Source organism: Cydia splendana, chromosome 24, assembly GCF_910591565.1.
Source record: "Cydia splendana chromosome 24, ilCydSple1.2, whole genome shotgun sequence".
Classification (NCBI taxonomy): Eukaryota; Metazoa; Arthropoda; class Insecta; order Lepidoptera; family Tortricidae; genus Cydia; species Cydia splendana.
The window spans coordinates 4111072-4129030 of NC_085983.1; the positions used below are offsets into that span (position 1 = coordinate 4111072).

Genomic DNA, 17959 nt, shown 5'->3' on the forward strand with positions numbered 1-17959 from the left:
TTTATACATATTTAGTTTATATTTATATTCAAGTTAAGTTTTTAATTAATTTAAAATTATGTTTGGATTATGTGTTATTACTTATTAATAAAAGATGCAGTACATCCAATATTAATTTATTTTAATATTTGATTTCACATATTTTGTATCACTGGATCAATTTGATGTTGATGGGCATTTATTTGTGTGATGAACACAGATATTTGTTCCTGTCATGGGTGTTTTCTATGTAGGTATATAATATATAATGTATGCCCAGCAGTGGAACGTATATAGGCTGAATTATTATTTTTATTTTATAAATTTGTATTTATCTATATACGTATGTATATCGTCGCCTAGTATCCATTGTTGAAGCTTTGCATAGTTTGGGGCTATGTCGATCTGTGTAAGATGTCCCCTTATATTTATTTATTTTATGTTGTTTTATGTAGATACTTGTATACAGCATGTATTATTGATACGACCACATATATATTATTATCTAAGTGTAGTTAGTAGGTGTAAGTAGACTCAAAGGAATTCACTTTCATAATAATTATATTTTACTAATAAAAATCCTCTTATTTTTCCTTATAGACTTACCTAAAAAAATATTAATTGAATCTTATGATTGGACTGATTAAATATAACCCCTACTATTTATTTAACTACTATTGTCAAATAAATATAAGTAGGTATATAAAGAAGGAACTAAACATGCGATGGGTTTATCTACCCTCGTAGAAAGGAACCCTTATCCGCGGTATTTGGGTATCAATGATCAATTACCACGGTAATAGGCGATTTTGACGTTTTAAGTTTAATAATTATTTTTTTCTATATAACTGGCCAAAACAAGTCCAAAAACGAATGAAATATAAATTTCGATGTACAAATTATCATAAAAAAATATGCCTTTGTTCATACAGAGCCAGCTTATGTTTCATTTTTGGCTGTCTTTGTAAAAGTTGCTTAACCCCCTCGTTAATAGGGGTACTTACCTTAAATATTCGAATTTATGGATATGTTGGACAGTAGACAAGTGTAAAGGCTCCTCTTCACGTTGGGCCAACGCCAACGCCAACGAGGGACGCATTTATGCGTTAGAGGGAGCAAGTGATATTGCTATCTCATTCTACCGCATGGCTGCGTCCCTCGTTGGCGTTGGCGTTGGCCCAACGTGAAGAGGAGCCATAAGACCTACTATTAATGTTTCTTGGAGAAATATGAACATTAACTGTATCGACTAGCAGAATAAAATAGCGAGTATATATTTTTTTGAATTTTTAATTGGTTCGATTCCCGGGCGAGACAAGCGAATTAAAAAATCTTTTAATGTAGTTTCGATTCTTTAAAAAAAAATAGACTCGGACCAAGAAAAGTCTGCAGCGGATTTGATAGCCCACGCAGTGCAAGTGTTATTTTAAACGTCAAACTTCTATGAAATTATGACGTATAAATAACACTTGCACTGCGTGGGCTATCAAATCCGCTGCAGACTTTTCTTGTGCCGAGTCTATTTTTTTTAAAGAATCAAAACTACCTACATTAAAAGTTTTTTTTTAATCGCTTGTCTCTCCCGGGAATCGACTTTAATGTTTCCTGTAGGTACCTAAAATGAACTAACTTAAGGTGTCAAGGCACATGCACGCTTTAATATGAAAAACCATATTTTATTGAGTTCAGATATTGTGAACACCTTGGCCGCTCGATATATCTGATGGCGACTATACTAGCTAGCGGGTAGATTGGGGGTTGTGCACAAATCAGTGATTTCGGATACTTTTTGACCCCCCCTCCCCCTTGGTGATATTTGGTGAGGTTTTTGGCTACCCCCCTCCCCCCCACACAACCTCACGTGTATTTTTGTGAAACTTTTTCATTCGACCTAATTTTATACGTTCTCAACGTATCAGCATTGCGATACAGCGAGGAAATGCCGCCAGCATCCTTGGTACAATGCCTCAAGGGCCTATTTTAGATTTAAGCTAGTTATTAATTTAGTTTAGTAGTACCACTGTATATATATTGTATGTAAATAAATGATTAAAAAAAAATTTTTAAGATAAATAGTCTTGTATATAGAAAATCGTGTTTATTTTTATATTTTCGTTAAATAGACTCGCTTTTTTGAAGTGCAGAGTGAAGATCTATGTTTAAAGAAACCGAGAAAAAGTATCAATCAATCAATCAATATCATTTATTTGCAAGAATACTTAATTATAGTTACAGGATGTTCTTGTAGAATATTGTCTAGTATTCTATCGTACTTAAACGATGCGCAAATTTTATATTACCTAACAATAATAATTTTCAGTCTTGCACATATGCGAGACAGAAAATAATTATATTATTGAATTTTATTTTAATACATGCAATAACAATTACGATAAAATAAATTACACTCTAAAGTTTGTATAGGACATTTCATTACTTCATCAATTGGACTATTATCAATACATCACATTACATTTGTTGATTATCATTACATTACATAAAATTTATATTGAATTAGATTATAATAAATAATATTAATTATCTGCATTATTGTGCTCAATATATTCCTTGACACTATAGAAACAATGTTCTAACAGAAAGCTTGTCATTTTCTTCCTGAATTCAGTTGTGTTTAGACCTCTGAAATCAACAGGCATACTGTTGTATATAAGGATACACATATTATAGGCATTATTTTTGTATATGGCCGTGTTGCATCTTGGTTGATATATTAGATTTTGATATTGAGACCTCTGAGTTCCTGAGAAGAACTCAGATCTCATTTTAAATATGTCTGGGCGATTCTTTACAAATAGACACGCTTTTAAAATATACATGCAAGGTAATGGTAGTATGTTTAATTCCTTAAATAGTGGCCGGCAACTGTCAGTCACCCAAGCTCCCATTATAGCACGGATGCACTTCTTTTGTAACAGGAGGGCTCTTTCAGTATCTACAGAGTTGCCCCAAAGTAGCAATCCATAATTAAGCACCGAGGACACATAACCGTGATAGGCTGTAATCGACGCCGCAGCATTAATAGTGTGTCTCAGTTTTCTTAACGCAAATACGAATCGGTCTAATCTGCTGCAGACATAATCAACATGCTCCTTCCAATTAAGATGCTGGTCAATATATAATCCCAAAAACTTAATACGTTCACAACTCGATATAGAAACATTATTATAATTAATATTTAATTGCAATGGATTACTATTATATGAATGAAATTGAATAAAAAATGTCTTTGTCATATTTATATTTAAATTATTATAAAATGTCCAATTTTTTATGTCAGCCAAGGCATCATTAATATTATTTTCGTATGATGGAATATTCTCTCCCTTTACTAATATTGTAGTGTCATCCGCGAATAATATGCACTTGTGGGGAATAGTAAGAGGAAGGTCGTTTATATATACCAAGAATAAAAGGGGGCCCAAGTTGCTCACTTGAGGTACTCCAGTCTTAATTTCTCTAAAATTAGACCGATATTTAACTTTAAATATAATTGTTCTTAATTTTTTCAATTTTTACTATTTCTGTACACTGTTTCCTATTAGATAAATAACTTTTTACCCATTGAAGTGCTACTCCTCTAATTCCGTAGCATTCAAGTTTCGCGAGAAGCTTGCCATGTTCAACATAATCAAAAGCTTTACTAAGGTCTAAAAATAACGAGACTATAGGTACTTTGCTATTCAAACATTCAGACACATGCTTCACATACTCGAAACATGCCAATTCAGTAGAATGACCTTTTCTGAAACCGTACTGCTCCGGTTGCAGCAAATTTTTCCTCTCTAGAAACCCTATTAATCTCGCACACATAGCCTTTTCAAATATTTTAGCGATTACTGGAACGATTGTTATTGGCCTATAATTGTTGGGATCACTATGGTCGCCTTTCTTAAATAAGGGCTGGACGACAGATAGTTTCAATTGTTCCGGAAAGATAGATTGACAAAAGGATAAATTAATAATATGAGCTATAGGTTAACATACCCAATTAGCAATTAGTTTAAGAATTGTTGATATAATGTCGTCATAACCGCAGGCCTTACTATTATTCAGAGACATTATAATTTTAAAGACTTCATTAGCATCTACAGGTTCTAAAAATATCGTGGAAGGATGATTACTTATGTTTTCTGTAACATTTGCCTGGTTGCTATTTATACTAGATTTTGATGAGGTAACGTCGATAAAATAATTATTGAATAAATTACAAATGTCTTGAGGATCCTTAAATGTCTTATTATTAAAATTCACACAGTCAATTTCATTGAAATTCTTAGCTTTTGTCGAGTTGGCAGATATGACATCCCAAGTTGCTTTACATTTATTTTTGTGTTTTGTTATGTAATTAATATTATTAATTCTTTGCGATTTGGTAATACATTTTCTTAATATATTGTCATATTTTTTTAGATGAATACTGTTATACAAATTATTTGATTTTACTAATCTGTATCTAAGATATAATTTACGTTTAGTTTGACATGATTTCCGTATACCTTTTGTCAACCACTTAACTTTTTGTTACGGTTGTTCACTTTTACCTTGATGACCGGAAAGCAAAGGTTATAAAATAAGCACACAACTTCATGAAACGATGTGAAAGCTACTGAAACGTCGTCTAAGGAAAGTATATCAGAAAAAGATAAGGCAGACACACACTGAATAAATTTATCAATATTATCTCTGCTTATATCTCCAAAACCAGGTTAAACATTTCTTTTTCCCTTTTACATTAAAAGTTATTGTTTGAGCCATATCATGGTCAGATAAGCACAATTTATGTGTATCTGCTTCAACTCTCCTGACGTTACTTGCTATTTGATCTATACATGTTCTGATCCTAGTAGGTGAATCGATATGCATTGTTAAATTATAATTTCTAAGTGTACTTTTTAGCTCTCTTGTGAAAGGGCTATCTTTTAGTATATCAATGTTCCAGTCTCCACATAGGACTATCTTCTTATTCTTATACTTAGAAGTCAATCGAGAGAGTAGAATATTAAGTTTATGAATAAAAATGCCAACGTGAGATTTAGTTTGTTCCGGAATTCTGTATATAGCGAAGACAATAACATTCAAACCGAGAACTTCTATCCCGCAACACTCAAAGTAATAGTTTGAAGCTAAATTCGACTCGAGCTCAATTTGTTTAATCTGGAGATCTTTGTGAACAAAAATGGCCATTCCGCCTCTACAGACTTTTCTACTAAAGAATGCTCCTGGTATAAAATTCTCAATTTTTACATTTTTTTCTGAGCCTTGCTTTATAAAAGTTTCACTTAAACATATAATATCTATTTCGTGATTCTTTGCCTGAAACTCTTGTAAAATAATATTTTATTCATTAGTCCTGCGATGTTTTGGTGCATAATCCTTAATTTACAGTCAGAAATCAAGTTATGATTCTTTAGATTTTTAATTTTATCCACGAAAAAGCTCAGATGATTCAGGTTGGTTACAGCTGCAAGGACAACACTCCAAGGAGTGATTAATATCGTTATCATTCTTAATTATTTCCATCAATGTCCTAATGTCTTGAAATACCGTATTTAAACCGTATTTGTTGATGCGTCCTGATTTTATGTGGAACATTTCATGATCATATGTCAAGTTTCGGTTGCTATCAAGTAGGTAAACATAATTATATTTAGAGTTATCATCATATAATGATTGGTTAAACAATTCAATTCTCCAATTATACATATTATTGTAAAAACCTATATTAAAAGTCGGGCAACATATTATAATATTCGTATGTGTTAGTGTAGATGTCATTTTTCTTATGTACAACACTAGGTTATCATAGCATTGTGATTTTTTAAAATCCTCTTCACCTATAAATATAATACAGAAATCATCTTTAGTGTAATCAGACAATTTATTATCTAAACTGTGAAAGAGGTTTCGTACCCCAACATCAGGATAAAGATAATGACAAATACTGTAATCACCTAACACTTTATTAGCAGTTTGCAACATATTGCTGTACTTATTTGCACTAATAACGCAAATCTTATTGGTCTTAGACCTGTTATTATCAGTTTCCAAATTAATGTTATTACGCGCGACATGTGTTGGCTAATGTGTAACATGTTCAGTATACCTATTTTCTTTATTTCCTGTGGCGTCCTCTGGTGTCTGTACTCCTGATTCTCCTTGGATTGTTAAAGTTGGTTTATCCCCACATTCTAAATCCTTGACCAGTTCAGTGACTGTACGAGGCTCGTCAACAACTCGTAGCTCTTTGAGACTGTCATTTTGCCTGGTTGTATTCGCATCCGGTGAGAATACAAGGGTAGATTTGTTTGAGTTCTTACGGCGTTTTTTCTTGTTGGATTTGCAGATCAGTTCCAGATTTGTAACTTTGGTTTTTAAATTTTCTATTACATTTTTTAGTGTTTTATTTTCAGCAAGCAGGTTCTCAATTTCGTTGTCTGAAATTGCCAGCTTATCTTGCAACTCCTCCACTTTTCCCTGTAAGGCTTCAATCTTATCTCGTAGACCTTCTCCAATTTCTGGACAGCTTCTATTTATCTTGCTCAAGTTGGTCCGGTCATGGACGGACTTTGGGGAAGAAGATGTGTCAAGATCATCGTCGTCTGGTAGAGAATCGAAAGAATTCTTAGTGGATACTTGGATGTCATATTTTATTATATGTGAACTATTTTGACTTTCTGAGAGAGGAGATGGCGATATACTTGTGAGTTTGTTTTTCTTGATAGTCTCTATTGTTTCCTTAGATTTGCAGCAATCTTGACATTGCCAGTTTTCTTTAAGGTGTTTGGTCATGCTCCTAAATTGTGCATCGGTAACTGAGGTGCAAGCAACATCATACAAGTTCTTGCACAAGGCGCATTTTAAAAACTGCCTTGTTTTGATAGTATTTTTGCAGTGTGCACAAATATTCGGTGTTTTCTTCGGTGTCATATTTATGTTCAGCTTAATAATATTTTGCAGTATCTCTAAACACTAAATAATTTGATAGCTATCTTCGTAAATGCTTCGTTACTTAGATCGTTTCTGAACCATGAAGTTATAAGATGGAGTGAACTGTCACTTTTTTTGCCATACTAAATTTAACCTTATCACCGAGCCAGAAAGACGTTCTTACCAGACTAGAGAAAACGGTCCACTTGAGATAGCAAAGGTGGGTCGCGGTGTCTCACTCGCACATGTTGCCAATGTTAAAAATATACCATTGTGGTAGTATTTATATCAATATACTACTAAAGTTAAATACCTTCTTATATTATTTAAGTGCTTTATTTAGAGTAAGGTTCTGATATATTTTAAGAAATTTGTAAATAATTATGATGTCAATATTATTAACTGATTTAACCAAGCATGTGCACAACAAAAAAATAATAATTTTGATATGGTAGACATTGTAGTAACTTTAAATATTAATTGGTATCCCTATAAACGTGTGATGACATGTTATCAAAACACGTGAATGAAAAATTTCTTAAAAATGGTGAATAAATGTTGCGTTAAAGGTTGTAGGAGTGAAAGAATTTCTAATTGTGGAATATTGTTTCACAATAGAGCCACAATTATTACATTTTGCGATAAAAAAACAAGTCAACATTGTCAAACTCATTAGGGTGACCATGATGTCGGCACGATGAGAATCAGTGTTACACAATTCTTATTACGTACTTAAAAGTAAGTTTATATGAATAGGTATGTATTTATTTCGGCATGTTTAAATTGGTGAAATGAGAGCCAATACAAATAAATAATTGCCAAAATTGAAATCCAAAGTCCTTAAACACTACAGACACATTTATACATTGTTATAATAATAAAAAAACACATTGATAATAAAAGAAAAATAGAACTTTATGGTAATTTACTGACTTTTGGGACGATACCAGAAACGTTACTGGGAATTTACCGTCTTTGGAAAATTTACTGGGAAATGCACATCACTCGTTTCTTTACATTTCACGACTCTTCTCTTTTCGCACAGATGGCCTACCACCGTGAACACCGAGGTTCGCAAATTGCGGGCATCTTTCTCTTTTACTCCTATAAAGGAATAATTACAGAGACAGAGAAAGATGCTCGTCAAACGATGCAAACTTCGGTGTCTATGCTCCAGTGACAAGCGTCCTAGTTAAGAACTATAGCAAACGGACGTAGCGGTCCCACGCGACCCTGTGGCAGTGGCGGATTTGCCCTAAGGCCGAGTAGGCCCGGGCCTAGGGCGGCCAGATATTTTAAACGGCAGTCTATATGATGGGTGCTGAGAAAGGGGCGGCTAGTGCTTGCTATGAAGGGCCTGGGACCTTACGCGGCAAAGACTGTAAAAAGCTCTCAGGACAGTAGGGTTGTCCTGAGAGCCTACCCCGAGCCGCTTTCGACGTGTTGCCTCTTTGTAGCACTTTCGTACGTAAGTGTGACAGATGGGCGACACGTCGAACGCGGTTCGCGGTAGACCCTCTGGTTCTGTCAGCATATCTGTCTCTCTATCTCTCTCACTCATACCTGTATTCTTGACAGACGTTACGGCGGACCACCTTCCTGAGGATCGACCATGTTCGTGGTCCAGCATCTACGCCTATTAATAACAGTTTTTAGAACAACTAAATTAAGTACCTAAGGTTGTGTGAAGCGTTATACAGAAGAGAAAAAAAAACGATATCCATCCCTTTTCAGGCCATAATACTAGTACAGCGAAAATACAGTGTGATTCTTTATAACTGATATAACTATGCATGAATAAGAAAAGATCCTGGCCAAACTATATATTCAATGTTATCCTAATATCCCACATACATATGACTTATGGTCACCCTAATTAGAAAGAGATGCAACGGCCCACCTTGACTTCTCATGTGGACACACTTTTTGGCTAATGTACACTATCCGGTTTACTCTCTAGGTCCGTGTTCTGAACGCACCCTATGGCATGAAGTGTCACATGAAACGGAACGTCAGATGTCAAAATGTCAAAACCAGCTGATTAAATATATTAAATACCGCTTTTCTCTCTTCTTATTTTAATTTGTTTAGCAGTTAATTTAAATGATTTATATGTGTGAGTGATGCAATTATGTGATTCCAAATCGTAATTCTTCAATTATGTGAAATAGTGGCTCACCGGTGTATAGATTTATAGACGTTCGAATAAGATGTATCCTGCTCCATGCTTTAGCACATTTTCCTGTATGTATATCGAAGTATTTCTCCTATTTTGTTTATATTAAAGCTCTGTATCTCGCACTGACAACTGTTTACGTTCACGCACACACGCACAATGCTACTACTTATGTGGTAGGTTTTTTTCTTAGTTTCGTTCAAAAATACACGTGAGGTTTCCTTTATCCCCCCTCCCCCAACGTGATCTATCGTGATTTTTTCGTGACCCCCCTCCCCCCATCGGACCTCGCGTGATTTGTGCAAAAGCCCTTGAATAAAATGCAATTGCTATGGAGTACGCGTTTTATTCACTTCAGTCATATTCTGAATAACGTAGTGATTTAATTCTCTTTCTTCTGAATATCCTCGTTCGTATTGTTGGGAGCCTTCGTAGTCGGCTTGATACCGAACGGGTAGAACACTCGGTTGTCCAAAACTTGGGCTGAAAAACAAAATTAAACGTCCTTTTTAAAGGCACCCTGTACACAGTGGTCAAGGATGGTCCATGCCAAGCCATGCTTTGCAATGCGCGACTGTAGGCCTATATCACGTAGATGTTCACACAATGGTGCATCAAAAAAAAAAAAATTGCAGGCTCTGTTTGATAGAAATAAATCTATAAACTGAAAAGTCTCTTCATTGCTCCACAATAATGACATTTTGGGCTATGATCATTTAATCAAGCGGTCAAAAATTCAAGCTGTCAGTAATAAACTAAACAAAGAATGGTGACTGTGTGAACACCACAGGCCACGGTACGCCACGATTCCTTTGAAGTGTGCTAAAAAAACCGACAACTTCCCGATTGCCCACCACGGCTGACAACTGACGGCCAGTCGTCCGCCATTGTATCCCATTGCCCCCTGTACACAATGGCGAAGGCGTGGCATGGCCCATCCTTCACCACTGTGCACTGGGGCCTTAAAACATTCAGGGCCAAGAACCCGACTGTCGGGTACACTGTTCGTAGCGACTACGCGCTCCATACGGCGAAACCGTGGCTACGCGCTACGAGCGTTACCCGTAGCACTTAGTGGCAATGAATGTGTTAATAACGACTTTTTTGGACGACCGATCTGGCCTAGTGGGTGATCGTGCCTAAGAACCGGGTCCCAGGTTCAAACCCGGTAAGGGTATTTATTTGTGTGATGACCACAGATGGTCCTGACTTCCTGAGACATGGGTGTTTTCTATGTATAACTTATAAGTATATATTTATCTATACAGTGTGGAAAGATAAATCGGGCCCTGGAGGGAAACTACCTTAAATCCTTAAGCTGGCTCATTTTACTTAAAGGAGACATTCCTTTATTTAAAAAAAGTTAAAAACTGCATTCAAAGATTTTCTAAAACTCGCTTGCCTCGCCCGGGACTCGAACCGACTAAAAATTCCAAAAAATAAAAACTCGCAATTTTATTCTAGTAGTAGTCAATACAGTTAATGTTAATGATAACATTTCTCCAAGAAACATTAGGTCTTACACTCGTCTGTCGTACAAAATATCCATAAAATGTAATATTTAGTACTCAAGATTTTTTTAGACAAGCCAAATTGAAGAAAAAAAGAAAAATACTTTGAATGCAGTTTTGTTTCTTTTTAAAAATAAAGGAATGTCACCTTTAAGTAAAATGAGCCAGCTTAAGGATTTAAGGTAGTTTCCCTCCAGGGCCCGACTTATCTTTCCACCCTGTATACGTATGTATATCGTCGCCTAGAACCCATAGTACAAGCTATGCATAGTTTGTGGCTAGGTCGATATATGTATAGTGTCGTCCCGCTTTCTTAAGGCGTATCCAGATTAGTCAATTTTTCGCCAATCTGATTAAATTGCCCGATTGAATCAGGTCGTGCGGACGCAAACGCCAATTTGGCTCGCCGAATTCAACCGCCGATAATGACCGATATTACCGATAAAATGAGGTGCGGACGCAAGAATACCAATCTGTGACGCCAGTATTTTCGTTCTGGGGCATTTTTTCAATTTAGAGGACTCTAATATCACCATAAATCTAAAATTGGAGATTGACGCCAATTTCATTTCTGATCAAATCGACCGATTTGATACCACTTTACTTACGTTTAATTTTATATTTCTTCTCGACCTCATGCAGCATGTTGGCTAGGTGCATGACGTCCCAGTGAAGTTTCTCGATTTTCTGCAGATGTAGAACCTGTTCCCTAGTCCGTAGGACCCCCACCAACGATAGACTTGAGTTGTATAAGTCTACCATTTTTCGGTAGCGCTCCTGAAACAAGAATAAAAAAAAATCAAATACAAAACATATTTATTTCATAGCTTGGATGTTACATAGGTGAAGTACCGTAAAACGGGGTGAGTAGGTTTCGCGGGGAGAGGTGGGTTATGAATAGGGAGAGAAGGTTTGAGAGGGGGTGAGAAGGAATTTTAAGGCTACTGCTACAAAAATAATTTTATTTATTTAGAAATTTAATTCAGGCAACAAGGCCCATATTACAAATACCTTACAGACTAACATACATATGTATTTTATAAACTTAAAACTAAACACTATTTAGTTTAGTAAATAATGTATTCCAATTTAAAATGGAGCTATAGTAATACGCATAATAAAAAAAAATCGATCCAACAATCTTCCAAAACCACCTTTGTATGAAAACCCCTCTCACCCCAAATACGAGGCACTACGGGGTTAGGGTTACCAGATAGAAATTTAGAAATTCCTGACAAAATTCCTGATTTCCGAATATTTTTCCTGACATTCATATTTTTGACGACGACAAGTGCATTTGTATTATTTTGGTACATTGTTTGATTGATAAGTTGCGTGGATCTCATTTATTATTTTTAAGAGATATTTTTTGGATTAATTTAAGTAAATAAAAAGGTACTTTATAAATAAGTTTTTGGCAAAAATTTCATTTTTGGTACAAGCTTTTATCGCTGACTGTACTTTTCATACGACAGACAACTAATACTCATCCAGACAATTCTAAAAACCCCTAACACAATTAGGTTGCGTTGTTTCATCACAGAGTTCCTACGGCCACCTCCTGTCTCCATCATCAGATCAGTTCGACAGTAGCATATTATTGTATTGTCATCAGAACTACATACTTACAGCTGCCAATTTTCATGACGCTACGATCCTTGGAAGATGGTTAAATTAGTTACCTTAGATTCCATTACAAGTTAGTTACATACAGGTCGACCTAATAAAAGCTTGTTAAAAAGTATATCAATTCAAAAAATTCCTGACATTTTCGTGTTCCGTCCCCATTCCTGACAAAAGGCCAAAATTCCTGTCATCTGGTAACCCTATACGGGGTGAGGTAGGTTTTCCTCTTTATCGTCAAAGTTATGAAATGGAACTACCCAAAATAAAATAAAACTAAAATTCAAACGTCCGGAACACTTATTATATATGTCGGCGGCCGATCGTAAGATCAGGCATATCGTGAAACGTGAAAATCTTTGACTCGTTCCCTGAGTCGACGCGCGGGGCTCCTATGTCTGGGCAGTTTGCCCTTCGGGCATCTGAAGCAACCTAACTTACCTAACGAACCTATCCTACCTATATATTGGTTTAATGTGACTATATATAGTCAAAACATTACACAGGAACATTACGATCGGCCGCCGACATATACACCATTCAGTTTTCATATGTAAAAATAAAATGTTATCGAGGTTTGAATTTCAGTTTTGACCCTACTCACCCCATTTTACGGTACAGTGATCTCCACACTAGGCTTAGCCAAAAAATTGGGTACAATCTTAAGTCCTGTCCAGACGGGGACAGTTTTTCGCCAATCTGATCAAATTGTCCGATCAAATCAGGCCGTGCGGACTCAAACGCCAAACAGACCAAGAAAAGTCCGCAGTGATTTTGATAGCCCACGCAAGTATTATTTATACGTCGTAATTTCATAAAAGTTTGACGTTTAAAATAACACTTGCACTGCGTGGGCTATCAAAATCGCTGCAGACTTTTATAGGTGGGCTAGTATAGCCACCAAGTGGAAGTCGCAAAATAAGCGTGGACGTGGCAGGCCCAGAACGAGATGGCGGGAAGACTTAGACACCTTCATTAATAACTGGCCGGGAAAAGCTCAACAACGGGAGTCGTGGAAATCAAGGGGAGAAGCCTTTGCCCAGCAGTGGGACACTATAACAGGCTATTAAAAAAAACTCTGTACCTATACCATAGAAGGTATTAGGATCCCATAGAAGTGGTACACGCGTGCCTCCGTGAGGGACAACATACGCAATGCGACACTATGATTGGTCGAATCTATTTGTTGCCCACCATAATCCATACTAATTTACGGTGGGGAACAAAAAATATGTGAAACTGTGACAAGGACACACAATAAAAGCGCTTTCGCTGCTACTCCTACTGAAAGCTACATAGATTCATGGGGTATACTAAATCTACGTACCTCGCTAGTTCTATAGGTATGTGTGTGCTGCAGTGCGTCCATCGTTGCCGATATCATATACATGAATAAGGGGGACAGACTATATATCTACGTACCTCGCTAGTCCTGACTAGGAAGCCGATCTCATACGGCGCGTTGCCGCGGAACATCTGCCTTTGCAGCGTCAGCTTCCACAGTTCTATATGTGTGTGCTGCAGTGCGTCCATCGTTGCCGATATCATATACATGAATAAGGGGGACAGACTATATATCTACGTACCTCGCTAGTCCTGACTAGGAAGCCGATCTCATACAGCGCGTTGCCGCGGAGCATCTGCCTTTGCAGTGTCAGCTTCCACAGTTCTATATGTGTGTGCTGCAGTGCGTCCATCGTTGCCGATATCATATACATGAATAAGGGGGACAGACTATATATCTACGTACCTCGCTAGTCCTGACTAGGAAGCCGATCTCATACAGCGCGTTGCCGCGGAGCATCTGCCTTTGCAGTGTCAGCTTCCACAGTTCTATATGTGTGTGCTGCAGTGCGTCCATCGTTGCCGATATCATATACATGAATAAGGGGGACAGACTATATATCTACGTACCTCGCTAGTCCTGACGAGGAAGCCGATCTCATACGGCGCGTTGCCGCGGAGCATCTGCCTTTGCAGCGTCAGCTTCCACAGTTCTATATGTGTGTGCTGCAGTGCGTCCATCGTTGCCGATATCATATACATGAATAAGGGGGACAGACTATATATCTACGTACCTCGCTAGTCCTGACGAGGAAGCCGATCTCATACGGCGCGTTGCCGCGGAGCATCTGCCTTTGCAGCGTCAGCTTCCACAGTTCTATATGTGTGTGCTGCAGTGCGTCCATCGTTGCCGATATCATATACATGAATAAGGGGGACAGACTATATATCTACGTACCTCGCTAGTCCTGACTAGGAAGCCGATCTCATACGGCGCGTTGCCGCGGAGCATCTGCCTTTGCAGCGTCAGCTTCCACAGTTCTATATGTGTGTGCTGCAGTGCATCCCTCGTTGCTGATATCATATACATGAATAAGGGGGACAGACTATATATCTACGTACCTCGCTAGTCCTGACGAGGAAGCCGATCTCATACGGCGCGTTGCCACGGAACATCTGCCTTTGCAGCGTCAGCTTCCACAGTTCTATATGTGTGTGCTGCAGTGCATCCCTCGTTGCTGATATCATATACCGCGCCTCTGGCTCCTCGTCGAATTGTAACTTTGTCGTATACACCGTGTCTGAAATAATTAAGGTAATAAATACGTCAGTACAAAAAAAAACTTAAACAAAAAAGGTGCGACATCAAGAAAAAGTAAGCCATTTGTGCTCCGGCTTTCTAACGGATATACCACATTACACTTAATAAGAAATAAAAATAGAGGGGCCCACTGATTACCAGTTCGCCGGACGATATCAGCCTGTCATTTGTTCGGAGTTGCCAAATTCTGCGTTTAACTGACAGGCTGATATCGTCCGGCGAACTGGTAATCAGTGGGCCCCACAAATAAAATATACCTATATATAGGAAAGCAACAATATGAAAGTAAAATATGCCTTACTTTTTCTTTCCAGCTCCGTCCTGTAGGGCTAAGATGGTCGGCTCTTTATCAGTTGTCACCATTCCTGTCACGTTCTAACAAATGTGTAAGTGCGAAAGTGACGCATGTCATGACAAGTGATAAAAATGTGACCATGATACCGCTTCTGGATCCGATTTATAATGTTCTTGTCTTGCACAACACAATCACAGTTTTAACAACACGTATAGCCGAATTTTCCCAAAGAAAGTGAGGTAAACTGGCTACTGAATGGACACTGCAGACTAGCCGGGGCTAGGGTTGCCATACGTCAGGATTTGTCCGGACATGTCAGGATTTTTAACCCTTTGTCCGGATTGCGGCCGGACTTGGTAAGTGTCAGGATTTTTAGGAATGACCTCATAAAAAAAGCGGCCAAGTGCGAGTCGGACGTACTCGCCCATGAAGGGTTCCGTAGCAGCAAGTAACATAATAAAATTGCGGTTTACGATTTATGACGTATTAAAAAAAACTACTTACTAGATCTCGTTCAAACCAATTTTCGGTGGAAGTTTGCATGGTAATGTACATCATATATTTTTTTTAGTTTTATCATTCTCTTATTTTAGAAGTTACAGGGGGGGGGGGTCACATTTTACCACTTTAGAAGTGTCTTTCGCGCAAACTATTCTGTTTAGAAAAAAATGTAATTAGAAACCTCAATATAATTTTTGAAGACCTATCCATAGATAGATACGTTACCCCACACGTATGGGTTTGATGAAAAAAAAATTTTTGAGTTTCAGTTCTAGTTCTAAGTATTCTAAGGGAACCCCCAAAATTAATTGTTTTTTTTTTTCTATTTTTGTGTGAAAATCTTAATGCGGTTCACAGAACACTTACATCTACTTACCAAGTTTCAACAGTATAGTTCTTATAGTTTCGAAAAAAGTGGCTGTGACATACGGACGGACAGACAGACAGACAGACATGACGAATCCATAAGGGTTCCGTTTTTTGCCATTTGGCTACGGAACCCTAATAAGCGCGGGGAGGGGGCTACGGGGTCGGGCGGAGGGAAAGGGAAAAGTAGATCCACGATACAGTACACCGCAGAGCGCAGCGCGCCGCCGCCGGGGCCTCGTTCAAGCTACGCTAAATCTCTGTTACAAGAAATGTCAGGATTTTTAGGGTGATGTCAGAATTTTTATCAGGACATTTAAATCTTCCATATGGCAACCCTAGCCGGGGCAGAGGCAGATCAAAACAGAGATGGCGGGATGACCTCGAGGCTTTTCGCAGCGACTGGCGGGAGCTTGCACCAAACCGTGATGAGTGGCGTAAGAGGCCTTTGCCCAGCGGTGGGACACAACATAGGCTATTAAAATAAACTGGCCAAGTGCGAGTCGCACTCGCGCACGGAGGGTCTCCGTACCACTACGCAAAAAACGGCAAAAAAATCACGTTTGTTTTATGGGACTGGGAGCCCCACTTTAATATTTATTAGAGATGCAACGGATAGTTGTTTGGCCGGATACCGGATACCGGATATTCGGCCTCACCATCGGCCGAATATTCGGCCGGCGGAATTATACCTACATTTCGGTTTTTCAGGTGCGCATTGTGCAGGTTTTGACCTGTTTCGTAGTGAACGTTCGCGCGGACTCATTTCTAGGTTCGAAATGAGTGCGCGTGCAAGTGAGTGGAATGTATAAATTGTTTTAAAATAATAAACGAGTACGATTATGACCGTCACTGTTTCTTATTTCAATTTTGTTTACTCCGAAATCAAGCAATGTTACTATCCGGTATCCTTCCGGATAGTAGGCCACTATCTGGAATCCGGCCGGATGTTAAAATAATGGCCGGATAGGCCGGATACCGGATAGTAACCGAATATCCGGTGCATCTCTAATATTTATTATATTCTGTTTTTAGTATTTATTTTTATAGCGGGAACAAATTGCTCGAATAGCGGTGAAAATTTCAACTGCCTAGCTATAACGGTTCATGAGATACAGGCTGGTGACAGACAGACGGACAGCGGAGTCTTAACTCTTAGTAATAGGGTCCCGTGTTTACCTTTTGGGTACGGAACCCTAAAAAAAGAATGACACGCTAGAACGGTCCGGGTCCCGGCCGATGCGTCCGACACTTCGTTTTCAGTGATAGGTGATAAAACTATAAGTGATAACTGATGCTCTAAAAATCACGAAAAACCCGGAAAAGCTGTAGGTATTTAAATAAACGTAAACAAATAATTTGTACATTTTCGGGTAGTTATAACATTTATTGATTAACCAACCAAATACAAAACCACCTGGATCTGTCACTGAACGACCTGACTTTAACCTACATTATTTGATCATGTAATGTTTTCATCTACCCTCAAATAGCTTAAGAAGCCATTTGAGGGTAGATTTTTTTTACTCTTTTTAGGGTTCCGTACCCAAAAGGTTAAACGGGACCCTATTACTAAGACTTCGCTGTCCGTCCGTCCGTCCGTCCGTCCGTCCGTCTGTCTGTCACCAGGCTGTATCTCACGAACCGTCATAGCTAGACAGTTGAAATTTTCACAGATGATGTATTTCTGTTGCCGCTATAACAACAAATACTAAAAACAGAATAAAATAAAGATTTAAATGGGGCTCCCATACAACAAACGTGATTTTTGACCAAAGTTAAGCAACGTCGGGCGTGGTCAGTACTTGGATGGGTGACCGTTTTTTTTTTTTGCTTTTTTTTCGTTTTTTTTTTGCATTATGGTACGGAACCCTTCGTGCGCGAGTCCGACTCGCACTAGCCCGGTTTTTTAAATATCTAAAGATATCTAATGATAGACTATAGCTACTAGTTAC

At 38.0% G+C, this 17959-nt stretch overlaps 2 protein-coding genes across 2 annotated transcripts in view; both read right to left on the reverse strand.

The window, feature by feature from the left end:
• LOC134802442 (uncharacterized) overlaps positions 1–17959 on the reverse strand; it is a 38460-nt gene that overhangs the window by 20266 nt on the left and 235 nt on the right. The gene's annotated exons all lie outside the window — the stretch shown is intronic.
• On the reverse strand, positions 9440–14275 carry LOC134802469 (uncharacterized). Its single transcript, XM_063775148.1, has 3 exons — positions 14152–14275; positions 11223–11391; positions 9440–9586 (listed from the first exon to the last, which is right to left on the reverse strand). Exons 1-3 carry the CDS (start codon positions 14260–14262, stop codon positions 9486–9488), a joined length of 381 nt encoding a protein of 126 aa, XP_063631218.1. The 5' UTR covers positions 14263–14275; the 3' UTR covers positions 9440–9485.